Below are 26,245 nucleotides of genomic sequence, written 5' to 3'. Positions count from 1 at the left end.
GATAACGAAAATACTCAGAAAACTCTTTAAAAGTATTTGTGGATGCCAAAGTATATCAAATTTTTGATGAATCAAGTAATTGATTCACCTTAAGAAAGATTTAAGATAAAATACAGTCTTAAGAATAAACAATACAGTATTTCATAAAATACGCTTCCCATTACGGAAAAAAAAAAATGAACTGCATAAAAAAAATTGAGTCAAGGGCTCCTTTTCCTGTATGACTTTCTATGTGACAATATATATGGCTGACTTTACACCAGGAAAGAATGCTACCCAAATGATTGACGTTGAAGAATTTCTTTTTCCAGGAGTTGTCATGGGACAAGTGTTCTAAAGACCACTGTGGAAAACAATGGTAGACAGCAGAAAGATTCTTCTTCAGTAAAAACTGAGGAAGGAGACAGACGAGTATTTTATTTTGTAAGTTCTAATTTTTGTCTAAGTAAATAAAAACAATTTAAAAAGCTAATATCTCAACAATGTATTTTATGTAAGTAGTGGAGCGTTTTTTTTCACGACTTCAAATAAAAATCATTCTTCATTTTGGATTTAAAAATCAGAAGGGAGAGCACAAGCATGAAGACTCAGTTTATCATTGCTTCACACACAGTGTGAGGTAAGTTACAAATACTGAAGGCAGCCACAAGGTATTACCAGGAGCAGGAAGCTTGTCTGATAACTGATGCAAACTTTCTGCAGATTCTTCATAAAGGCTAAAACAAAAGAGAAAGTAGGGGAAAAAGTCACATATAACCATGATTGGGTCATATTAAGCAAATGGATCTCTGTGCCAGACGCTATCAGGCACGTCAGCATTATCTCATTTGATCTTCATCACAATCCCACGAAGCAACGCTCTTAATACTGTTTTCTCTTCACTTTAAATAACACAATTAGAGTTCACATCAGTCGTAGGTATGAAAGCTAGGATTCAACCCTGAATCCAAGTTCTAAGCTACACTCCCCAAACAAACAACAGTGACAAACAAGGGGGGGGAAACCCTCCCTAAACTATATCTAGTACATTAGATATAAACCATAACTAGTAGACCAAACATTTTTCTGAACCCTACAAAGTAAGGTATTCCTAAGTGGTGAATAAAGACGGCTACTGCTTTTCTCTGAATGACATAAAACAGATGACAGGAAAACATGACACTCTCCTTCGATTCTTTAAAATCTATTAAAAATCTATTAGTTTTATCCAAATAATGAATTTTTCTCAAAATAGCCTATTATACAGCATAAAGGTACGTGAATCCTTTATTATAAACTCACCATTGTCTAAAAAACTTAAGGCCTCTTATGGTAAAGTGCAGTTTTCAAGCTCCCTCTTGTGGAAACAGTTATTAAGTCACTTAATGGAAACGACTGTTTTTGCACTCACCATCTTCGACAGTGGTGAGAAAACATGGAATGGTTAAGGGCCCTACGGCTAGAAGGCAGCTTAGAAACCATCTCGAAGGCCTTCAGCACTTTACAGATGAGACAGGAAACCCCAGACAAGTTCAGTCACTGGCCCAAGGTCAGGGCCACTTCCACCAGCCTCCGTTTCAATGCCCTTTCTGGCCCAAGGTCAGGACCACTTCCACCAGCCTCCGCTTCAATGCCCTTTCTAAACTTCTACGTCTCCCCTCATTAATCAGCATAAACAAATACGATTTGAGAGCAGGAAAACTCGAAGTCTGCAGTAATTTATAGAAATATAATACTTGAATATTAAAATAAGCAAAAGCAATTTTTGTAATGAAGTATTACACAAGACCAAAATGCCTAGTGGGCTTCCCTGTAACTCAGTTGGGAAAGAATCTGCCTGCAAAGCAGGAGACCTGGGTTTGATTCCTGGGTCGGGAAGATCCCCTGGAGAAGGAAATGGCAACCCACTCCAGTACTCTTGCCTGGAGAATCCTAGGGACAGAGGAGCCTGTCCAGCTACAGTCCATGGGGTCGCAAGAGTCGGACACCACTCAGCGACTAAACCACCATAGAGAGAGTGTACTTCATGAAGAAAAAATAGTGACCAAAACTCACATCACCTGAGTCGCCATGTACGTCAAACTACAGTTCAGAAAACCCAAAAGTGCATCCGATCACCCATACAACTCTCAGCAGCTCTGGGTCTCAAGGTGCCCGAGACGCTGAGGACACACAAACTGAAGAGACACACTTCAGCTTCAAAAGCAAAATGAAAGCCACACTGTGGTGCGAACGCTGGCTACTCCCCTCAAACAGAGTTTCTATCCAAGCGCCTGGAATTTACCATCAAGCAGACTTTTTCTTCAAGCAAGTGACACATTAATTACCACCTTTCACGACTCCTACAAATAAGTAAGCTTAAGAAGCTAAACATTTTCAGATACAAATTTGTGCATTTTAAAGAATTTTAAAATTAAAGGCCCAAACTACCCATCTTCCAAAATAAGAGTTGAAATTTTTAATTACGTAAAATTCCCTCACTGTAACCGCTAACATATCAAATCCTCACCCTCATGGCTAAAATACAATCTAATGTCGAATATTGTAAAGACGTTAAAGGACGCATGTAAGCATACTCAGCCAAGGATAATGATTCCCTGCTATTGCTATCTTCTTCCTCAAAGCACTCAACAGCACTCAAGCATTCTTCCATATTGGTCTGAAGAACATCTTCGATGTCATCTTTCTCTGCACCAAAATGTATCTCTTCCCAGTGTGAACTACAAAACTAACATACCGAAAGACTGCATTAAGTAATGGGTTCGCGAGTTTATCTGTATTAACAAAGACATTGACCAGGTACCATTTTCTTATTTATATTACCTGATAAAATCCACATATTGCCTGAACTGCAAAGAACCACTTCCTGGAACCAGGTATGCCGCCCACTGAACAGGCTTGAAAGCAAAATCATACTGATTAGAAGCAAAGAATACCACAGATAAGCAGATGTCACAGCATGTATACTGAGAGCTATGCAGCTTTGATGCACATTATACAGTTCTCCAAGTTATATATACATATGTGTGTGTGTGTGTATATACATATAGATAGAAAATACGGAAATTCAAACAGGAAAAGCTGCCTAAAGAGCGAAATGGTTCGCTCTCTATGAAGACTCTGCTTTAGTTCATCGCAGCTCAAAGTCTACATCGCTATTTTTAACCTTCATTTAAAATCTAAAGATGCTGGAAAATACACCCACTCAATTACTACTGAATAAGACCAAGAAATGCAAAGCATTTTAGGGAAAACGGTTCCCTCCTGAAGATCATGAAGGTTTGGTTCAGCCTTACTAAGGAGAGAGAAGATAAAGAATAACCATAGCTTTGAAACGGGAGATGGTCTCCTTGGAGACTGGAATGTTACATGACGATACGAAATTAAGGGTCACCACAGGGTACGAGTCAGAAGATCAGTGAAAACTTCAGAGCAACGTACAGAAATCGGATTCAAAGGAGGGGGAAGGAGATATATGGTAACTGCGGTTTACCTCGTAGAAGTTAGGAAAGATGCTAAGTGCATCTTATTACCAACTTCTTACCAAATTGGTATCTTATGACCAATTTCTGCCAAAATTCCAGAAGACTTTACCTCCTAATTCCTTAAGAAAATAGAAGCCATTAGGTAATAAACAGGCCACCCTTCCTGCATCTCCATTAGGCCTTTCCTCATTCTTCCCTGTTGACACGTAAGAGGCACCACCCTTCCGACCAAGGCTACCCCGCAACTTCCACTGGGACACCAGGCTGCTGACTTCCCTGCATCTTTGATCTCTCCTTCTCCACCATTTCCTTCCCATTAACATCTAAATATGCACAAGTATTTCTCAAATTATTTTTTTGAATCACCTTTAAATTCATCTCCCCTTTTTAGTTAACCACTATGTCTCTCTTTACTTTCCAGGAAGATGGACTTTCTGAAAGCACTGTCTACTCCTGGCCGTCTCTATTTCCTACGTACCTTTTCTATTCCCTTCGAATCCAGTGTAACCTGTTCTCTTGTCCCAGCATGCCACTGAACTACACCCACCAAGGTCACCAACGGCTGACATGTTTCAAAATCTAGGTTTTTAGTCCTATTGGTACTTGACTTCTCAACATTAAGACTAAGAAAGGAATAAAAAAATGACACCTTTGACTATTTTCTCCGGAAAACACTTGCTTTCTGTGGGAAACCTATCTTTCTCTAAAAGCTGGTGCTCAGATCCTTTCAAAAATGAATTCCTTGGAATTCATTTCAAGATTTTCTGCTCTTCTCACTCTCCAAAACAATCCCATCGTTCTGCATGGCTGAAACTGACATCTATATATTGATGAATCCATCATCTTTCTCCAGCTCCATTCTCCTTTGGAGTTCCAGACACATGTATCCAATTCTTTTTTTAGTCTTTATTGAACTTAAAATTACAACACTGCATCTGTTTTATGTCTTGGCTTTTTTATCTTAGCTTCCTGACCAGGGACTGAACCCACACCCCTTGCTCCGGAAGGCGAAGCCTAAACCCCTGGACCACCAGGGAAGCCCCACGTGTCCACCTTTCACAAAATATTCTCACTTTGCAAAATCTTTCAGGCAACTAACCACATGTCCTTCACTGACCATGTCATTTTCCACCAAAATCCTGTTGTAATAACGGTAGTACTAACTTAGACTATACCAACTTGCAAAATTAATGAGCACTATCAGGATTTGGCAAACAGGACAGGGAAGCACATAGACATTAGAACTAACTCCCCAAAGATGGCAGCTGAAACTCAAGAGAGGTTCTCTGATGAAAGAAACAGAAAGGAACAGAGCATTCAGTCATGAGAACAGGCACACTCTCCCTGGCGCCTCCAGAAACTCCCTTCAGCTTCCAGACCTGTTCTGGCATCTCTACTCTCAGACAGAGGCCAAGCAAGGGAAGGAAAAAAGAGGGTAAAGACCAAAGAAGCAGTAACTGGATCTATATAATGCCAATAGAAACCAAGGAGAGAAAATATTTCCAAAGTAAAGGGTGATCAAAAACGTCACAGATTATGAGGAAGTTCAAGCAGATAAGAATGGAGAAAGGATGACAATTATGAAGTGCTTTTAAGAGAATTAGTAAGAATTGAGAATTTAAAAAAAAAAAAGTTAAGGAGATGGCTATAAGAACATTAATAACGTATTTGTACTCAGAACACAATCATACATCCTCCTTATAAAGCCATGTTACTCTATTTTACACAAAGCTAAAGATGGCACGCAAACCTCATAAAGGGAACAAAGCTCAAGATGAGAATATAAAATAATTTTCATAACAACTTTATGACTTCCAAGCATCAGTAAATGAAGGAAGGCAATTTTCCCGTTGCTTTTCCTGTGTTTCTTTTCTAGCTCCCTATCGCCAGGACTTGCACCCAGTCAACAAGTGCTTCTTGTTGAGCTTAAAGACAGAGAAGATAATACAGCAGTGGGCAAATGATGTGTATTTATATTTTTTTTAATCTTGTAACAGTAAGTAAAGGAGTGTGCCAAAAGAGACTGGAGTTTTAAATTAGTCTAATATTTGTATTATTTCTGCTATATGAAATTTTTATATAACACAGAAATCCTGTGTTATATAAAATTTGTTACAGAAATATTTATATATTCTGTGTTAATTGGTAATGCATTATAGCTTTGCACTAATATCTTCCTATAAATACATTTAGCTAAAATATTAAATGACATTATTAATACCCCCCCCAGAAGCAAACAAAGAAAAAAAACAAATGTTTTTTGGACTCTCACGTTAGCAAACTAATTAAATTTATTTCCAATACAAATGCTACGCCAGTGAAAAGAACGGTTTATGTTGTACTTACCAGGGAAAGTACTATCTTCTGGACTAATTGAAGCACTAATGCTTCTTTTCAGGAGATGATAAACATTTGCTGCTCTTAAGTCTGAGAAAGAAAAATCAAACTCAGCTGGGCTCAAGAATTACACAACGTAAACCAATTCCAATTTCACCATCAGAGCCTCTCCAGAACAACATAGGATACATAAAAGGTCTACACTCTGTTCGAATTTTCACATAATAAATCCAAAGCAAGCAGAGAGAATAGGTAAGTTCCCGGCTTGCACATGCTTGCCAGTTAACACAAATCCAAAATCTCCCTCCACCAAATAAATTTTAAACCAATGGGTGGGAAATCCTGTTACAATACTCTGTACACAGCCACATATACTTCCTCCTCAAAAGACCTCGCCATCAAAACAAACTAAATAAAATACAACAGATTCCAGATAGGGGCATCAAAAAGGGTGCAAAAACGGTCAGAATCGTCTTAAATCTGTCGCTTGTATTTTAACTTATTCTGCGTGCGGAATGCCTCCTCCTGCGACGATGTACACTCCGGGAGAGTAAGAGCCCTTTCCGTCTCGCTGCTTTCCGTCTGACTCGCACTCGGCACACAGGAGGCAGAACTGCCTACTGAATGCATACACGTCTCAAGAGCAGAAATTCCATTTCCAAGGCCCCGAGAACTTTCTAACTGTGTCAGCAAGTTCCGAGCGCGGGCGGGCGGCACCCGGAACCTTGGCCCTGTCCTGCGCGCGGGCGGCACCTTCCTCGGGCCCGACAGGCCGACGCTCCGCGCGCGGGCGGCACCTTCCGCGGCCCGACAGGCCGACGCTCCGCGCGCGGGCGGCACCTTCCTCGGCCCGACAGGCCGATGCTCTGCGCGCGGGCGGCACCTTCCGCGGCCCGACACCCGACGGCGCCCGGCTCCCCGCGGCCCCTCCGCCCCGCCCTCCCCAGGAAAACCCGGTCCCCAGAGTGCTCTCCGCCCCGCGAGCCGCTCCCGCGCTTTCTCCGCTCGGCGCCTACCCGGCGGCCTCCCGGGGCCCTCGACGCGCGAGGCCTCGGGCCCACGGCCCGGGCTCGCCGCCGCCGCGGCCCTGCCCTCGCCCCAGACCGCGAGGAGCAGGTACCGATCCATCCCTCCGCGCGAGCGGCCGCCACAGGCGCCCGCGTCCGTCCAAACCGCCCGCGCGCCTGAAGCACTTCCGGCGCGCTCTCTTCGGCTCGGCGGGAAACGGCCCGCCCCCCGTCGGTTTCCGCGCCCTTTCCAGCAGGCGAGTGACTGGCGGGGGCTATTCTCTCAATTACCGCATCGTGTGCTGGCTTCCTGACGGAATGGTTGTGGTGGGAAGCCGGGAAGAGACGTGGGAAACGCGGAGAAGCAGACGAAGGCATGCTGGCCTAGGAACCGTCCCCCGCAGCTCCGCGCGTTTCCCGCCGGGCCGTGATGCGCGGCGGCCCCAGGCCCTGGCGGAAGCGCGGGGCCGCCGCTCGGGAGCATGGCGAGTCTGTCCAGGGCGCCGCAGGTGAGGCTGCGCCCCCGGCGTGGCGGGCTTCCTCACTGTGGCGGGAGGCGGCCGGACTTGGCGACGCCGAGGCGGATGGGGAGCCAGGCGCCTAGGCCCGGAGATGCGGCGATAAAGCGCAGGCGAGGGTCGCAGCTGACCACTTCGTGAGGCGCTCTCGGTGCCCCTACTTCGGCGCTTTCAGTCAGCCCCCTGCTCTGGTCTCCCCGCACCCCGGAGCGGTGTTAGGGCGACAGTCAGGGAGCTAATCAGGTGGATCTCCGAGGGCACTGTGGACCACTGGAAGAGTTTGTGCAAAATAAGGGCCGCCGTGGGGTGGCGGAAGGTGAGGTTTGGGCTTCCCGGGTGGCTCAGCTGGTGAGGAGCCAGCCTGCCAATGCAAGGAGACGCGAGACGTAGGTGCGGTCCCTGGGTGGGGAAGATCCCCTGGAGGAGGAGATGGCAGCCACTCCAGCGTTCTTGCCTGGAGAATCCCACGGACAGAGGAGCCTGGTGGGCTGCCGTCCGTGGGGTCGCAGAGAAGACGCACACGACTGAGCGATTCAGCGCAGGTATGCAGTTCAATGGGCTTCCTTGGCTCAGATGGTGGAGTGCTGGAGACCTGGGTTTGATCCCTGGCTTGGGAAGATCCCCAGGAAAGTATTCCGGCCTGGAGAATCCCATGGACCGTATAGTCTATGGGGTCGCAGAGTCAGACACGACTGAGCGACTTTCACTTTGGAGGGTTTTGAGCCAAGTAGTAACCTGATCTGTCTTAAGTGTTACAAGGAGTATCCGACTGCTGAGTTAAGACCGAATTGTTCAGAAATGGGAATTGGTGGACGGCAGAAGCAAAGAATCTGTTTGGAGGCTGCCGCAATAATCCAGACTAGACATGCCGGGGGCGCGAGCCAGGCTCAGTTGCTGTGTAGCGGTGAAAACTGGTCACGTTCCGTGTGAAGGTGGGACCGGTAAGATTTCTGGAAGGACTGTGTGGCCGACAGCAGCAGAAAAAACCAAGGACTAATCCAAGGTTTTTTTGTTTCAACAATCTAAGGGAGCGTCCATCAGCTGAGACAGGGAAGGCTGGGACTGAAGCAGGTTTCAGAGGAAGAGCAGGGTTGGGTTTTGGATATGTTGCTTTAAGATGCCTCTTAGCCTGGTCCTGCCCCAGGTGAGATTCCGTCCTTGAACTCTTTGTTACCTGCCCCTGATGAAAGAGATACAGGAATTAAAGTTAACCATTAAAAAGAACTGGAGCAGTTTGACGTTGGGGCAGCATTTTAATTGCCTTATCAAGGTTTTGTTGGTTTTTTTTTTTTTTTTTCCTATCAGAGTATTGGTCTGTAATGCCTTGGGGAAAAACTGGTCTTCTGCTACATACAATTTTAAAAACACTATAGTGTGTACACCAGGTGGGCTGTTGAATACAAGTGTATAGTTCAGGGGGCTTCCCAGGTGGCTCAGTGGTAAAGGAATCAGCCTCCCGGTTCAGGAGATGCAGGGATTGTGGGTTTGATCCCTGGGTGGGGAAGATCCCCTGGAAATGGCAACCCACTCCAGTATACTTGCCTGGAGAATCCCATGGCCAGAGGAGCCTGGCAGGATGCAGTCCATAGGGTCTCAAAGAGGTCAGGAGTCAGGAAAAGAGGTCCAAGCTGGAGATTAAGTCATAAGCATACAAATGGCCTGGATGAAGTCTTTGAGGAAGTAAATAAAGAGAAGAGAGGAGGACCAAGAACAGTTGTGGAACATACCAGCCTTTCAGAGGCAAGAGACAGAATCAGCATGATGGGTGAATGGGGGTGGACAGTGGTGTTGCAGAGATTAAGTGAAGAAAGAACACCCAGGAGAGGGGAATGATCAACTGTGTCACAGACTTAGAATTGACCGAGGGATTTCGTGATGTGATGCTGGCAACAGTGTGCGGCTGGGATATGGGAAGCCCGGCTGGGGTAGGTTGAAGAAAGCGTTGTTTCGGTTGCTGTTTAGTCCCTAAGCTGTGCCGCCTCCTTTGCGACCCCACAGCCTGCATCCTGCCAGGCTCCTCTGGCCATGAGATTCTCCAGGCAAGGACACTGGAGTGAATTGCTCTCTCCTTCGCCAGGGGGTCTTCCCAACCCGGGGATCGAGCCCTACCTCCTGCGTTGGCAGGCGCTCTCTTTACTGCTGAGCTACCAGGGAAGCCCTGGAGGAGGAATGAGGAGAGAGATTTGGAGCAAAGACAATGCTCTGCAAGAGTTTACTGCCAGGAAAAGGGAAGAGATGAGGCAGCCATTGGTAAGGAATGGAGGTCAGGAGTAGCTGTTTGTTTTTAACTTTATCGTGGATACTCTCAGTCAGATACTAAAGCAGAGCATCACCCAGTTTCCGAGGCTCACAGTCGGTGCCATTTCATCTGCGCCTCATTTACCTATGTCGTCAGTAAATGCTTCAATACGTCCTTTATAAGATAAAGAGGTTTTTAATCCCATTACAGTTTATCAAAGCTAAGTGAAAATTTCATATCCATTCCTTAATATGAATTATTCAGTATATTTCCAATTTTCTCACATATATATTATATAAATATTAATACAGAATATTTTTATGGTTTTTTCTTTGGAATGGGATCCAAAGTACAGTAAGTTGCTGAGGTGTTTTTTTTTTAAGTCTCTTAATAATGGGTTCCTGTCCTATCTTTTTTTATTTGCAATTTATTGAAGAAACAAGATTTCCTGCAGACAATTGAATTTTTTTTTTTTTTAGTTCATATGCTGAGAGAGAGATGGAAAGTATGTGGGCTAGAAGCTCTCCTTATTTGCAAAGAAAAGGATCATCTGTGGAAAAAAAGGGAACTTACAAAAAGTTACTAGAGCTGATAAATGACTTTAGCAAGGTTGCAGTGTATGAGACCAAAATATAAAAATGAAGTGTATTTCTGTATGTTAGCAACAATCAGAAATTTAAATTAAAAATGCAATACCCTTTACAAGGGCATCAGAACCTATGAAATAGAGATAGACCTGACGAAAGATACACAAGGGGAGTGGGGTGGAGACTAGAGAAATGAGAGCAGGGAAACACAGATGGGAAAGCAGGGTCACCGATTAGAGGCTCGTGGTGGTTCAACTTAAGATGAAGCCAGCCAGCCTAGCTGCACCAATACTTTCTCCAGCATTGTTTGGCAGCTTGTGTGTATCCACAGAGAAAGGATCTGATCAAGATCTTCCTGGCCTGTGATTGTCTTAGCGTTTGAAGGCAGTGTTAGACACTGCAGAAACCCTGCGGCAGCCTTAGGTGTCAGTCTAAGGCAGGTTTTTGAAATGTAAGTTTATTCAGTATCATCCATCTGTGCTTCTCCAGCTTCATTTCTGCTAGTTCCCTGGTGGCTCAAATGGTAAAGAATGGGCCTGCAATTCAGGAGACCTGGCTTCAACCCCTGGGTCAGAAACATGCTCTGGAGAAGGGAATGGCTGCCCACTCCAGCATTCCTGCCTGGAGAATCCCATGGACAGAGGAGCCTGGCAGGCTACAGCCCGTGGGGTTGCAAAGAGTCAGACACGACTGAGCGACTAACCCTTTTTCACACTTTGTTTCACTAGAGTTAAACTCCTAAATACCGGCCACTCTTCTTTCAATGTAACGCATCTTCTGATCTCAAAGTATTTTTGAAGACCTTCAGAAACAATTTCTGCTTTCTCATTAACCCTCCATTCTATTGTACATGGTACAAAAAATACAAACTGTAAAAGGAAATAATATCTTTGGAATGTTTTTAATAAAGCATAATCCATACTGCTAATAGAAAAGCAGGCAGGAAGAATGACTGCATTAATCTCTGCAGAAGAATGAGGAAAGATCCCCTTTCTCCAGAAATAGAAATGAAAAAAGTTATCTAACGATGGGATCCTTTTCGTCGTAATTGTTGACATTAACTGTAGATTATGTGCAGTGGTATATAATAACAAACTCAGGTGTTCCCATTTAATGAGACTTTCCCTTGTTTCCTCTTCCATCTCTTAAGCAATGGGCCACTTTTGCCCGAGTTTGGTATCTCCTAGATGGGAAGATGCAGCCCCCTGGCAAGCTTGCTGCCCTGGCATCAGTTAGACTTCAAGGACTGCATAAGCCTGTCTACCATCAACTGAGTGAGTATCATTTCAGACCTGTCGGTAGATGCAGTTTTCATGTGAGGACAGAATTTTGAAGATGTTTGGACTGCTGCAAGGATCTGGGTATTTTTGCCTTGAAGATCCCTTATTCCATCTTCGCCGAGATCCTGTTGGGGCACTAAAATGAATCTTGCTTCTTCATAGGAAAACCACACAGACCATTTCTCCTGAAACAGTCCCATTTTATGCCATTGTCCCGGAAAAACTATCAGTAGCTCTTCCTTTCACTCTCAGAAATGTCCTGACTTGGACTTTAAACGCTCACTCTTCGGCACGTCTCCACATGTCAATGTGCGTTTCAATAGAGAGCTTTTGAAAATACACAGATAAGCTTGCTCTCTCTTCTAAAGACTTTCCTTCAGAGAGAGAGATATATATATAGCTAGTTAGGTATGGAAAGTTATTTTTCACTATTTTGAGTTAACAAATTTGCTTTTCCATATCCTTTTTCCAAAACAAAAAACAGTTGCTTTCGTACTGAAAGCCTTCTGCTTAGCCCAGGCAGTTTTGATTGACTTCACTTTCCTAGGCACTCCCTGTCCACCCTGCAAGGCCTGGGTGTCAGTTCTTACTCTTCATCTTGCTTGGCCTGTCAACAGTGCTTTTTGCGACTGAGTTTTAACTTTGTTTTGAAATATGAAATATACAAAGATGTGTATAGATGGATAGGGATGTATTCATCTATCTATATAAATATAGATAATACCTTTAAGAAAATTAATAATAGTAATGATGAAATAAATATCCATCCACTCAGCATTTGGGTGGTTTACCTCCTTTTTTGTTTCTTACGCACAACATTGCTATCAATATTCTTGTACTGTTTTCCCAGGACACATGTGGAAGAGTTTCTCTGAGGTCTGTCTGTAGGACAGAAATTACTGGGTTCAGAGATGCACAGGAGCCTGGTCAGTCTTCATATGCAGAGGTTTTCATTGTTCCTCATCTGAGTAACGTTCTGCTTTGGTAGCTGGGACGTGCTCTGGTTTTAATTTGCATTTTCCTAATTGCACATGGAGGTCAGTATCTTCATGCATATGTTGGCCTGTTTGCCGTTTCCCATTCTGTGAAATGTCTGCCTTTTCTTCTTCCCTTTTTTCCACTGCTTAGTCTTTTACTTTTTCTCTCACTTGTCTTATAAAAATTTTCACAGTTTCAGAAAAGGTCAGAATAGTACAGTGAATTTCTCTGTATCCACCTAGATTACACAGTATTTTACCATGTTATTTTTACTCAATCATTTGAAAATAAAAGATGATCAGTATATCTCCCCCTAAATACTTTAGCATCTGTCTCCTAAGAATATTCTCCAGTGTAACCTGAATGTCATTATCACACCTGAATACTAACCTTTGTAGCTCTCCCTGTGTGTGTGGCCATCATTTGCAATATTGTTTTTCGGGGAAACTGTGTGTCAGTTTTCAAGTAAACGTGTATAATATTTATAAGCACAGAAAACGTACATAATAAACGCTGATTAAACCAATAAATGTTAGAAAAACACCTCAAACAACATATTTGTAAATTTAAAACTGCTTGCAGTTTAAGTTTTGGGGTTTGTTTTTTTTTTTGCAGTTTAAGTTCTGATTTTAGTGACATCTTAGGGACATGGGTTTGATCCCTGGGTCGGGAAAATCCCCTGGAGAAGGAAATGGCAACCCACTCCAGTATTGCCTGGAGAATCCCGTGGACGGAGGAGCCTGGTGGGCTACAGTCCATGGGGTCGAAAAGAGTCGGACACGACTGAGTGACTTCACTTCACTTCACTTCGGGACGGGAAAAGTCCAAACTTCTGCTGATAAAAGTCGAATATTACATACAGTGAAACAAAAATACAATTTAGTCTTTAAAAAGTAAATTTCTGATTTCCTAGAAAAGCTGTCCTCCATTCCTAGGAAAGAACGGCCTGGCATCGAGGCTTGTCTGCGTTCTGGCCGAGTGTACGCTCTGCAGTGCGCGAGGAGAGCTTTTGCAGTGATGACTTACTTGTGAGGAAAGTGAAGCTGCTCAGTCGTGTCCAACTCTTTGCGACCCCGTGGACTGTAGCCTATCAGGCTCCTCCATCCATGGGGTTTTCCAGGCAAGAGTGCTGGAGTGGATTGCCATTTCCTTCTCCAGGGGATCTTCCCGATCCAGGAATCGAACCCAGGTGTCCCCAGGCAGACGCTTTACCGTCTGAGCCGCCAGGGAAGCCAGCAGAACTTTAATTCAGTGGGTGGATAAGTGCTGTACTTGAAAAAGAGTTATGTGGCTACTGCTGACTCCATCTTCTCCCCAATTTTGTGAAAGGAGCACGTTCTTCTAATTCCATGGCATTTCCATCTTGACCCAAACCACAGTTTCCGTAAGAAAAAAACAGCCATGTGAAGGGAAGGTTGGTTTGCCACAGCATCTCACCGAGCCCGGCGGGCCCCTGTGTGCGTGCAGATGCGGGAGTACACGGTCTTTGAGCCACTTTGCACGCACTCCCTTCTAACTGGAGCTGCCCTCCTGAGCTGGGCATGCGAGTGCTTTGTGAACATGCTCATCTCTCGCTGATGAATGGAAAGGCAGGGCCCTTGGTGATTTCTACATTATGACTTACTCTTCGTGAGAACGCCATTCTTTTCTTGTCCACAGGTTAATCAGTTGAGGAAGACTCTATGATGATTTAAAAGAAGCAGAGGGAAACCATTCTTTAGGATGATCTGAAATTATCAGATCATCCTAAAATATTTCTGCTGCACATAGAATAAAATCAAATAAAAGCTTCACACAGTTCTTAAAGCTAATATTGTGAATGTTCGCAATTCAAACATAATTCAAGCAATTCAACTAATCTGATCTCTAGTGTTCTGTTTTGCATTGTTTATTTAAATCTTTTAAGAATTTGTTAGGGGAAAAAAGTTTAAAATGCTCTTAAAGTTACCCAGCTAAAGTATTTTTCCTTCTTACTATTCAGTTGCGTCAGTCTATTTCAGATGTTAGCAATGTCATTTAAATTTCACAGTGTTAATCGCACATTTGTTCTTCAGCTCGCTCCTAGAACATCGTCATACAAAGCACTGAAGGTTTTTGCTCCTAGTTATATCTAGAATGAGCAGGGTGACAATATACAGCCTTGACGCACTCCTTTTCCTATTTGGAACCAGTCCGTTGTTCCATATCCAGTTCTAACTGTTGCTTTCTGGCCTGCATATAGGTTTCTCAAGAGGCAGGTCAGGTGGTCTGGTATTGCCATCTCTTTCAGAATTTTCCACAGTTTATTGTGATCCACACAGTCAAAGGCTTTGGCATAGTCAGTAAAGCAGAAGTAGATGTTTTTCTGGAACTCTCTTGCTTTTTCGATGATCTGTCAGATGTTGGCAATTTGATCTCTGGTTCCTCTGCCTTTTCTAAAACCAGCTTGAACATCTGGAAGTTCACGGTTCACATATTGCTGAAGCCTGGCTTGGAGAATTTTGAGCATTACTTTACTAGTGTGTGAGATGAGTGCAATTGTGTGGTAGTTTTAGCATTCTTTGGCATTGCCTTTCTTTGGGGTTGGAATAAAAACTGACCTTTTCCAGTCCTGTGGCCACTGCTGAGTTTTCCAAATTTGTTGGCATATTGAGTGCAGCACTTTCACAGCATCATCTTTCAGGATTTGAAACAGCTCAACTGAAATTTCATCACCTCCACTAGCTTTGTTCGTAGTGATGCTTTCTAAGGCCCACTTGACTTCCCATTCCAGGATGTCTGGCTCTAGGTGAGTGATCACACCATTGTGATCTGGACATGGAATGACAGACTGGTTCCAAATAGGAAAAGAAGTACATCAGGGCTGTATATTGTCACCCTGCTTATTTAACTTCTATGCAGAGTACATCATGAGAAATGCTGGGCTAGAGGAAGCACAAGATTGCCTGGAGAAATATCCATAACCTCAGATATGCAGATGATACCACCCTTATGGCAGAAAGTGAAGAGGAACTAAAAAGCTTCTTGATGAAAGTGAAAGTGGAGAGTGAAAAAGTTGGCTTAAAGGTCAACATTCAGAAAAGGAAGATCATGGCATCTGGTCCCATCACTTCATGGGAAATAGATGGAGAAACAGTGGAAACAGTGTCAGACTTTATTTGGGGGGGCTCCAAAATCACTGCAGATGGTGACTGCAGCCATGAAATTAAAAGACGCTTACTCCTTGGAAGAAAAGTTATGACCAACCTAGATAGCATATTCAAAAGCAGAGACATTACTTTGCCGACTAAGGTCCATTTAGTCAAGGCTATGGTTTTTCCAGTGGTCATGTATGGATGTGAGAGTTGGACTGTGAAGAAAGCTGAGCACCGAAGAATTGATGCTTTTGAACTGTGGTGTTGGAGAAGACTCTTGAGAGTCCCTTGGACTGCAAGGAGATCCACCCAGTCCATTCTGAAGGAGATCAGCCCTGGGATTTCTTTGGAAGGAATGATGCTAAAGCTGAAACTCCAGTACTTTGGCCACCTCATGGGAAGAGTTGACTCACTGGAAAAGACTCTGATGCTGAGAGGGATTGGGGGCAGGAGGAGAAGGGGATGACCGAGGATGAGATGGCTGGATGGCATCACTGACTCAATGGACATGAGTCTGAGTGAACTCCGGGAGTTGGTGACGGACAGGGAGGCCTGGCGTGCTGCGATTCATGGGGTCACAAAGAGCCGGACACGACTGAGCGACTGAACTGAACTGGACTGATCTCTAGAATACTTACCTCTTTTAGGAGTTAATGTTTACGTACCAGCAGTAAATTGGAACAACACCCCTGTTCCTATCACAGTGTCTTTCTACTCCGTGGGTTTTGCGGTGACTTCCGTGATCATCTGTCACATCAGCTATGCAGGAGTTCAGGGATACTAAAAGAAGAAAAGAAACTGAAGTAGGCATTTGGATATCTGTGCATCACGGCTGGAAACAAGCATAAGAGCCAAAGCCAAACTTCTGTTATCTATCAGTCAATTGGAACAGCTGTTTTTCAGACATTTCTCCAACCAAACCCTACAAGGTCAGTCCATAAAAGCAGCGCTGCACGTCGTGAAGGGGGAAGGATGCCGTGGATCCACGATGAGACCGCAGATCTCCTCACGGGAATCTTCGAGTTTCCCCTTGATTTGATTAGTTTGAATTTTATTTGGCCATTTAGCCCGATATTATAAAGAGAAATCAAATAAAGTTAGAAATCTAAGGTCATAAATTCTTGTAAATAAACTCAATTCCTATTTCTGAAAACTGTTTACCAAACTTTAATTTTTTTTCCAGTTTGAAAGACATTTAACTAGTTAAATGTGGTTGGAAAAAGCCTTGGGTTAGTAGTTAAGCGTGAGAGCATAATACTGTCTTCTCTGAATTTGAAATGAATAACAATTGAGATGTTCTACATGTGTTTCCAATTTACCTACTGGTAAAATATACCTTTTTTCATCTATATGCATATTGTTCTCATTTTTCTTTTATTTTTAAGGGGAAGTTTATATTAGATAGTTAAAAGTGGTGATGTGTAATTATTATTAAAGTGTAATTATCACATTTTAACGAAGTATACTCATTAGTGGCCAAAGATAATAAGAGTAGCAGTAGTTGGGCTTTCAGAGACCTTGGTTGCTATGGGCTCTTTCCCAGGTTCTCTTTCACCTTCCAGCGCTGCGATTTTCCGAGTGTCTAGCCAGCTCCTCTGCACTCAGCTGTTCTGTAAAAGAAAACCCCCGTCTGTCCAAGGACTGTGATGCTGCAGACATGCTTCGTAGTCGCTGGTGTGTTCTTTGGACTTTGGGAAGCTTTGTAAATAACCAAGTGCGATTTTTCTTAAAGTCAGGATTTTTCAACCAGAATCCTTTATTCTTTCTTTGTTCTTTTAAACCCAGGTGACTGTGGGGATCATGTTGTCATCATGAACACAAGGCACATTGCCTTTTCTGGAAACAAGTGGGAGCAAAAAGTGTACTCCTCACATACTGGGTAAGATGATGCTTCTGTCCGGGAAGATAGGCAGTGGAAATGTATCACTTTAATATTGTTGACGATATTTAAAGGAGTTCAAGGGAGTTCCCGGGTGGTCCAATGGTTAAGACTCTGCACTTCCGCTGCAGGGGCAGAGGTTCAAACGCGGTCGGGGAACTAAGATCCCGCATGGCACAGCCAAAACACAAAAATAAGAAAACAATTGTGAAAGAAAAAGAAATTTAAGGAAACACTGATTCTGTTCGTGATGTGTGTACGATTTACTCAATCGGAACACCACACAACTGTTCCAGATCCTTGTAACTGCCCGAGGCTGTTGGTTTTCCTGAGCGTATCTGTCACGCTGACCTCTCTGATGTAGATTTCTCTCCTTTAGTCAGTCTTCTCATTTCTTTCTGCTGCTTCTGATTTGTCTTACTGCTGTTTCCAGAAGCGTCTTGAACTTCTAAAAGTGCATGACAGGTTGAAAGAACGGTGAGGAGAGTCCCCAGTTGGAAAGACACCGTTACACCTTCCCACAGCATCCCTGTCAGATTGCAGGTCTGCCTGTCTTTGAATAGTCGCAGTCTCCTAGCTCCTGAGGCAGCCCGTCATTCTGCCTTTGACATGGTCTGGATTTTGGGAAGATCGCAGTGCTGTTAAGTCATCACCTGTCTCTTCAGCTTTCATAGTGGCCTTTTGTTGCTGGTGTTCAGCCGCTCAGTCGTGTCTGACTCTCTACGACCCCATGGACTGCAGCACGCCAGGCCTCCCTGTCCTTCACCATCTCCTGGAGCTTGCTCAAGCTCATGTCCATCGAGCTGGTGATGCCACCGGCCATCTAGTCCTCTGTCCTCCTTTTTTGGACGGTGTGAAACTGTGTCTTCCGCGTGGCCTCCTTCAGGTGACTGGGACAGTGGTCAGCACGCACTACTGATCTGTCTTTTCTCTAAACACGGGTAGTTCGTGCAGCGTCCTTTATGTGGCTTCCCTTCGAAGGTCTCCGTCATACCTCGCTCACTGCTCTCTGGGTGCAGTCATCACTGGCCAGTGCCCTAACTGAGTGACACTCCCCCGGCTGTGTCCTGACGGCTTTCTGGTGCAGGGCGGCCCCTCCCTCTTTCCGGTATGCCGTCTTCTGCTGCGGCCGAAGGCTTCTTCAGGGCTGTGTCGCCGTGTGCTGCGCTGAGTGTGCTGTCGGCTAAAGCTCGCTGGGCCTCTCCACCCCCCCACCTGCCTTCCTGTGTTTCCGCTGCACTTTAATCTGGCTGTAGCACCCTGAGTTTACTCCACGCTGAGTCTCGTCTCCAGCCTTTGAAGATCCTTTGAGACCTGGATTGTTTCAGGAAATGCGTTAGCTAGCCCTCAGTTTCTGGTCGTGCACAAACTTTATTAAGCATAGTTTCTTCAGTATCATGCAAGATACAGTTAGACATTGACCTTTCATTCTTGATCAAAATTATTTTATTTCCAAGTGCACCTTCATCTTAGACAAGCCAGCTTTGAGGTTCCCATCTGTTTCTTTTCGTCTTTTGCCCAAGTAGGTCTTAAATGCTTGGAAAAACACTTTGGCTTCTTGGCCAACCTTTGCCCATTCCTATACTTATACACTTTCATGAAATCTTTAACAAAAATTAATTCACATTCATTTTTAGTCATTTTTACTTTTGGCAAAGTAAAATATGTAAAACAAGTTTTATAAAGTTTAGAGGCAATTGGGAAAGAAATATGAAAATGCAAGATAACCATGTGATAAGGATGGGGAACACATGTACACCCATGGCTGATTCATGTCAATGTATGGGAAAACCACTACCATATTGTAAAGTAAGTAGCCTCCAGTTAAATAAAAGAAAAAAAAATAAACGTTAACTCCTTCACACACACACACAAAATAACCATGTGATAAAAGCATAAAGTATTTTCTTCCCAGAGAGAAAGAATGCTGCTACTAAGTCGCTTCAGTCGTGTCCAACTCTGTGCAACCCCAGAGACGGGAGCCTACCAGGCTGCCCCATCCCTGGGATTCTCCAGGCAAGAACACTGGAGTGGGTTGCCATTTCCTTCTCCGAGAGAAAGAATAGAGGACAATTATTTCTTGTTCTGAGGGTGAAACTCCATGAAACAAATGAAAGAGTATCATTTTGAAAATTACCCATTTTTCTCAGCATACTTCTAAATTTGCTTTCTTAAATTTTATTCCTAAAACGTGGTTCTCTAAATCCTCTGCAAAATGTTTTTAAGTGTTGAAAGAAACCTGTAAAAGGAATCATATTTAGATAACTTTACGTTTCCCTTGCAGAGTCTGCTGTCTTCATGTTTTCTTTTTCGCTTCCTTGAAAATCATCCAGGCTTTTACTCATCCATTCAGTGTGATAAAGTCTTACATCTGCACATTGGTTTTGCTTTAAATCTCTTAAGCACTGTCACAAACACTTTCCTGCTCGACTCTCATAAAATCTTGAGAAGTAGATGGGGCAGATGCTAGCATTTTTCTTATCTGAGCAAACCCATAAATAAAGAGATGAAATGAGTTGCTTCATATTACACTGGTTGCTGTTGGCCAAACCTTGATCCCAGACCTGGGCCTGGGGTGTTCAGGTTACTAAGATCTCTATCCCAAATTTTCTTTAAATCTCCATGTATGATTTTGATCTGAACACAATGAAATATTTTGTTACTTAGAAGCGGCATATGACTCGCTGGTAATAGGAAATAGGAGCACGACCCGTTTGGAGTATTAACTTGCCTTCAGAACCAAGTAGTCTATGCCTGTTTTCCCTAGACCCGACCCCTAGCTTGTTCACTTTGCCCGATTTTTTCAGGGAACGTTAAACACATTTTGGCACTGTTTTGTTTTCCCTTCATTCAAGCAGAAATAAGCAATTGTGAATGTTTGAATGATGAATGAATGAACTTAAATTCCAATAGAAACGTAGTTAGCCAGGGGCCTCCGCGGTGATGCAGTGGATAAGAATCCGCCCTCCAGTGCGAGGGACACGGGCCTCGCCGTTGATCAGGAAGATCCCACACGCCTGGGGCGGCTGCTGAGCCCACGCCGTAGAGCCTGCTGCTGCACGGAAGCCTGCGCGCCGGGGTCCGCGCTCCGCGGCAAGCGCAGCCGCCGCCGTGAGAGCCCGCGCGCCGGAGCAGCGCCGCCGCGCGTGCCGCCACCGGAGCACCCGCCTGGAGCAGGGAGGACCGAGCGGGCAGCCTTTGCCTCCAGGGCACCGCCCCAGCCCAGCGGTCGAGCCCGGTCTCCTGCATTACCGGCGGAGTCTCCACCAGCCAGGCCCCCAGGGAAGCCCAGTGACGACCCAGCACAGCCAACAGATTGATTATTTTAAAAATGGTTAGCAAGGAATTTCTAAGATGTGGAACTTTTTATGAATTTCAGTTCAGTCGCTCAGTCGTGTCCGATTTTTTGTGACCGCATTGACCGCAGCCCGCCAGGCCTCCCTGTCCATCACCAACCCGCAGAGTATACTCAGACTCATGCCCATTGAGTCAGTGATGCCATCCAACCATCTCATCCTCTGTCGTCCCCTTCTCCCGTGTTCAGTCTTTCCCAGCATCGGGGTCTTTTCCAAGGAGTCATTTCTTCGCATCAGGTGGCCAAAGTATAGGAGTTTTAGCTTCGCATCAATCCTTCCAGTGAATATTCAGGACTGGTTTCCTTTATGATTGACTGGTTTTATAAAATAATGATTCCTAAATTTGACCACTTAATAGCATTTCATATAGCATGGTTACGGCTTAATTTTTAAGACATGATGCGTAGTGTAGTTCCCAGAAGCAAGTGTGTGTGTGAGTCGCTCAGTCGTGTCTGACTCTGCGACCCCATGGACTGTATCCCGCCAGGCTCCTCTGTCCATGGGATCCTCCAGGCAAGAACACTGGAGTGGGTTGCTGTTTCCTCCTCCAGGAGAAGCAAATGTACTTTCATAATAAAAAGGTTTCATATTATAAGAGAATATTCATTTCAAGGATACTGTCCATCGCCTGCTCCCAGTTTTAATGTGTTCGTTTCTTTCAATAGCTACCCAGGTGGATTTAAACAAGTGACAGCTGCTCAGCTTCACCGGAAGGATCCAGTAGCAGTGAGTGCATTGCATTTTTTATTATTATTTATCATTTGTGGCAAGACTGGTTCAGAACCTGGGTTTCCAGTCTTCCTTCTCTTCTAACAGAGCTAGCATTCAGGGCTGAGTTCTTCACTGTATCATACAAGTTTTGATAAGTATCAGTAATATTTCATCATCATTCAGTTCTCTATCTTTTCTAATTTAATATACTTTGCATTTAGTCATAGAATTTTGATGCTTTTCTTTTTAATTTCCTGACATCTGCATGATCACCTAGAATATATGATTGCTGAAAATGTTTTGGGGAGACAGATGCATGTGTGCGTATATGTTTATATTTTAATTATATCAAACATGCTAGATATGTTCTTCCAGTCTTACACTCTATTTTTGTTATTCACTTTATTATCTTGAAGAGCTATGTTTAAATCTCAGTTATGGATTTATTGATGTTTCCTTATAGTTCTGTCAGTTTTTTCCCTTGTATGTTTTGAAGATTTAGGGTTAGATAAATTTAAGTTTGGAATTGTAATCTTCCTGAAGAATCGATCGGGGTATGTACTGACTTTATCTCCAATAGTGCTTTTTAACTTATAGTGTATTCTTTTTATACATTGATATAGCTGAATCAACCTGTTCTATTTCGATGCCTCATATGTCATTTTATAGTTTATTTCTAACTTTACTGAGCTAGATTTTATCTTCTTAATTGGAGGATGCCTGCGAGCTAGATCCCACCTTCCTAATTGGAGGATGACTGTGAGCTCGCTCCCACCTCCCTAATTGGAGGATGCCTGCTTCTCAGCACTGTGGTGGCTTCTGCCACGCGTCTCCGTGAGTCAGTCGTAGCTGCCTGTATCCCCTGCTTGAGCCCCGTCAGCCCCACCCTGCCCCCTCGGCCATCACCGAGCCCTGAGCTGGGCTCCCTGTGTTGACAGCAGGTTCCCCCCAGCTGTCTGATCACACACGCCTGCCAGTGCAGGAGGCGCAGGTTTGGCCCCGGGGTGGGGAAGAGCCCCTGGAGAACCAAACGGCAACCCACTCCAGTGTTCTTACCCAAGGCATCCCATGGACAGGGGGGCCTGGCGGGCAGCCGTTCACGGGGTCACAGAGAGTCGGGCTTGACTCAGCGACTGAGGAGCGGGCTGCATGCGTCGGTGCCCCTTTCTGAGTCCGTCCCTCTCTGCTTCCCCCGCTGTGTCCACAAGTTGAGCTGGTATTATTTCCCTTCTCCTCCCCTTCTTGCTTGCTCTTGGATTGATTTGAGTTCATTTATTAGAAAGTGAAAGTGTTAATATGGACTGCATATAATACTAGTAAAAAGTCGTTGTTAGGGCCACTGCTAATATATACCATAACTTTTACAACAAATTATAGTTTTAATACTTTATGAATGTTTTTAAATGTCTTTAAAACTAGTTTCTAGTTTGTTCAGGTATGCTAAATATACACCAGAGGGCAGTATAATCCAACTTTTGATGTTAAGAATTTGGCTTTGGATAGCATTTGTAGAAATTGTTTCAGACTATTTTTTATAAACAGATTGAAATGCATTATGAAATATTTGATGATAGCTTTAAGTCTTGATTTTGACTGTGTTTTTAAAAAAATGGTTTCCTTAGGAAGAGGTCAGTTACTTTACCACCAATTCAAACGCTCAGTGTTTTTCGGGAATAAAGTACATTGATTAATACGTTTAAATAGTAGGTTTTAAAATACTTTTCAATATCTTTTTGAAATTACATGGCAGATCTTTATTTCTAAACTCAAATAAGTGTATTGATTCAGCCCTTTCTTTATACCCTTTCTTCACCTGTCCTACATTTTAGTTTCCTTAAGAGTGTCTTGTGTTCTCGCATTTTTCCTCTAATACGGTTCCTTTCTCATATGCATTCCCTCTCCTACAGCTTATAAAGGTATCTTTTGTGAAGCAGCCGTCACATGCCCTGGGTCCAGATTCAGTTAGGAGGGTCTTTACATTCATTAGCCCCGCCTCGCTCTGTCTCTCTCTCTCTCTCTCTCTGAGCCCATTAGCCCCGCCTCGCTCTGTCTCTCTCTCTCTCTCTCTCTGAGCCCATTAGCCCTGCCTCGTTCTCTCTTTCTCTCTCTGAGCCCATTAGCCCCGCCTCGCTCTGTCTCTCTCTCTCTCTCTCTGAGCCCATTAGCCCCGCCTCGTTCTGTCTCTCTGAGCTCCTCTGAGCCCATTAGCCCCGCCTCGCTCTGTCTCTCTCTCTCTCTCTCTCTGAGCCCATTAGCCCTGCCTCGTTCTCTCTCTCTCTCTCTGAGCCCATTAGCCCCGCCTCGCTCTGTCTCTCTCTCTCTCTCTCTCTGAGCCCATTAGCCCTGCCTCGTTCTCTCTCTCTCTCTCAGAGCCCGCGCTCCCGTCGGTGTGGCTGAAATCGCTCCACCGCGTGTTCGCGTCGCGCCACGCCTATGTTTCGGCCCGTGTGTTTGTGCGTCTGTCGTCTTTTTTTCTCACCTGGCAGCTGGTAGCCTTTTCATACTTTACAGCTTTCTCTAGTTTGTTATGTTTGCATTTTTCAAATAAGGGATATTTTTAAGATACCAATTTGTTAATTCAAGTAAATGAAACTAATTGTTTTAAGAACATGAAAACCAAATGCCAAGAAGCTGTGCTAGTGTAGTAAACCGGCTGTTAGGACGGTGCTCACAAGATGCAGTGACTTGCTAGTCCAGACAGGTTGCTTAGTCTTAACATTGTCACTTTCTACTAAAGACTTTTAAAACATTGAAAATCTTAAAGACTGATATCAGTGCTGCAGCACTGACAGAAGTTTCTGCTCTGGTGAAAGCGTGGTCTGCACTGTTGAATACAGTGACCACGAGTCACCTGCGGCAGGTTGGCCACTTGAAATGCAGCTCATGTAATTCAGGCACTGAATTTCTAATTGCTTTTAGTTTTAACAGTATAAAGTCTCTAGGATATAAAGCCTTAGCAGCACTAACATAGAAAACAGATGGGAAATATACGTGGGGTGGCGTTAGCATTTGTACATATTGAGGCTTTGTAGTCTGATTTGATGAGAAAATAAAAGGATAAGGGAACCCTCTGCAGTGCAGTCCCATTGTAACACGTACTGTGTCAATGGGATTAGTTTAATACATGCCGGATTATGTCCTTGAAATATGAGTGCAGAGGAAGAAAGTCAGCTTGCCTCTCCGGATGTCTCTCAGTCGTTTCATGCAGCTCATGCAGTGTGTCTGCGCACACTACATACACGCCAGGAGGCCCACGGGAGGTTACAGAGCACAGGCTGACACGCACGCAGAGCCGCACCCAGGGCAGCGCTGAGGACGCCTCGGACTCCCCTGGTGGGCTCGTGTGTACGAACCCGGATGCCAGCGCAGGGGCCTTGGGTTCCATCCCTGGGCAGGGAGACCCCACGTGCCATGGGGCAGCTCAGCCCGTGCGCCACGGCTGCAGAGCCCACAGGCCCTGGAGCCTGCTCTCTGCACCAGGAGGAGCCAGTGCCGCAGGCCCAGAAGCCGCTGCTCGTCTCAGCTGGAGCGAGCGCGAGCGCCGCGGCGGAGACCTGGCACAGCCTGAAAGAGGGCTTAAGCAGCAGGCAAACCGTGATGGTGACCCAGCAGGCAGGAAAGCGAGTCACAGGGAGCGTAGTGTGCCCTCTTGGGAGCGGGTATGACAAGGGTGAGGGGGCCTGGTCTTCCTGATAAGTGACAGAGAGAAACACATTGTTAAGTGTGTGCGTGTGTGATGTGTCTGTCCTGGGAGTAGGCCTCCCTGGTTTGAATTCCAGTAGGGTGGGTTCTGTACCCTCACTGAGTCTGTTTCCTCCTCTGTGAAGTGGCACTTAGTAACATAAACAAGGTAACAGATCTAATGCAGTGGCCCCTGGACACGTGTGAGTTCTCAGTGAACTCCCACCGTTCCCTTTGTTCTGGATTTGTGACTTAGAGTCCGCCTCATGATGGTGCGGTCCGGCTGAGTTCATTCACTGGCAGTCTCCTGATCACGCACCTCGGGAAATGGGATTAAACCTCCCTAGGATCTGCTGTGGGAGAAGGCAGTGGCACCCCACTCCAGTACTCTTGCCTGGAAAATCCCATGGACAGAGGAGCCTGGTGGGCTGCAGTCCATGGGGTTGCTAAGAGTCAGACACGACTGAGCAACTTCCCTTTCACTTTTCACTTTCATGCACTGGAGAAGGAGATGGCAACCCACTCCAGTGCTCTTGCCTGGAAAATCCCATGGACTGAGGAGCCTGGTGGGCTGCAGTCCATGGGGTTGCGAAGAGTCGGACAGACTGAGCGACTTCACTTTGACTTTTCACTTTCATGCATTGGAGAAGGAAATGGCAACCCACTCCAGTGTTCTTGCCTGGAGAATCCCAGGGACGGGGGAGCCTGATGGGCTGCCGTCTATGGGGTCACACAGAGTCAGACACGACTGAAGCGACTTAGCAGGATCTGCTGTAACCTGGATGTAATAGATTATTTGGGCCACAAGCTCTTGTATAAGCTCAGAGAATTTCTTATTCCATCTAAAATCAACGCATACACAGGTTTTCTTAATGTCTTCCTTTTTTTCCCCCTTTTTCTAAATACAGATAAACAGATTTAAAAGAAGATGGTAATGTACAAAATAACAGAAGTTCTTTTTTATTGTGGCCACGTATTGCTTGGGTTTCAGTTTTGTTCCTTTCATATTCACAGAGTCTTAGCCCGCTGCTCTTCCTCACATCTCTTACTGTGTTTATATTCCCATCGCGTGGTTCTTACTGAGTGCTCCGTGTA

At 44.7% G+C, this 26,245-nt stretch overlaps 2 protein-coding genes across 7 annotated transcripts in view; one reads left to right on the top strand and one right to left on the bottom strand.

Moving 5' to 3' along the window:
• Positions 1-6,987, bottom strand: part of MTBP (MDM2 binding protein) — a 67,666-nt gene extending 60,679 nt beyond the window's left edge. The window contains exons 1-5 of the mRNA XM_027973275.3: positions 6,818-6,987; positions 5,811-5,891; positions 2,803-2,876; positions 2,556-2,707; positions 658-716 (exon numbers count right to left, since the gene is read on the bottom strand). Of these exons, the coding sequence (XP_027829076.1) occupies positions 658-716; positions 2,556-2,707; positions 2,803-2,876; positions 5,811-5,891; positions 6,818-6,929 (478 nt within the window). The 5' untranslated portion in view covers positions 6,930-6,987. The remainder of the gene's footprint in view (positions 1-657; positions 717-2,555; positions 2,708-2,802; positions 2,877-5,810; positions 5,892-6,817) is intronic.
• Positions 6,988-7,263: 276 nt separating this feature from the next.
• The window catches only part of MRPL13 (mitochondrial ribosomal protein L13), a 41,447-nt gene continuing 22,465 nt past the window's right edge, over positions 7,264-26,245 (top strand). For 5 of the 6 annotated variants that reach the window (XM_012184222.4, XM_060394005.1, XM_004011869.5 and 2 more), the window contains exons 1-4: positions 7,264-7,317; positions 11,303-11,426; positions 17,309-17,402; positions 21,424-21,484. In XM_012184222.4, the coding sequence (XP_012039612.2) occupies positions 7,291-7,317; positions 11,303-11,426; positions 17,309-17,402; positions 21,424-21,484 (306 nt within the window). In that variant the 5' untranslated portion in view covers positions 7,264-7,290. Of the gene's footprint in view, positions 7,643-11,302; positions 11,427-17,308; positions 17,403-21,423; positions 21,485-26,245 lie in introns of all 6 variants that reach the window. The other variant, XM_060394004.1, reaches the window with a different exon arrangement.

The sequence above is a fragment of the Ovis aries genome, chromosome 9, assembly GCF_016772045.2.
Source record: "Ovis aries strain OAR_USU_Benz2616 breed Rambouillet chromosome 9, ARS-UI_Ramb_v3.0, whole genome shotgun sequence".
Taxonomy (NCBI): Eukaryota; Metazoa; Chordata; class Mammalia; order Artiodactyla; family Bovidae; genus Ovis; species Ovis aries.
This window is presented reverse-complemented; position numbering and strand designations above follow the sequence as displayed.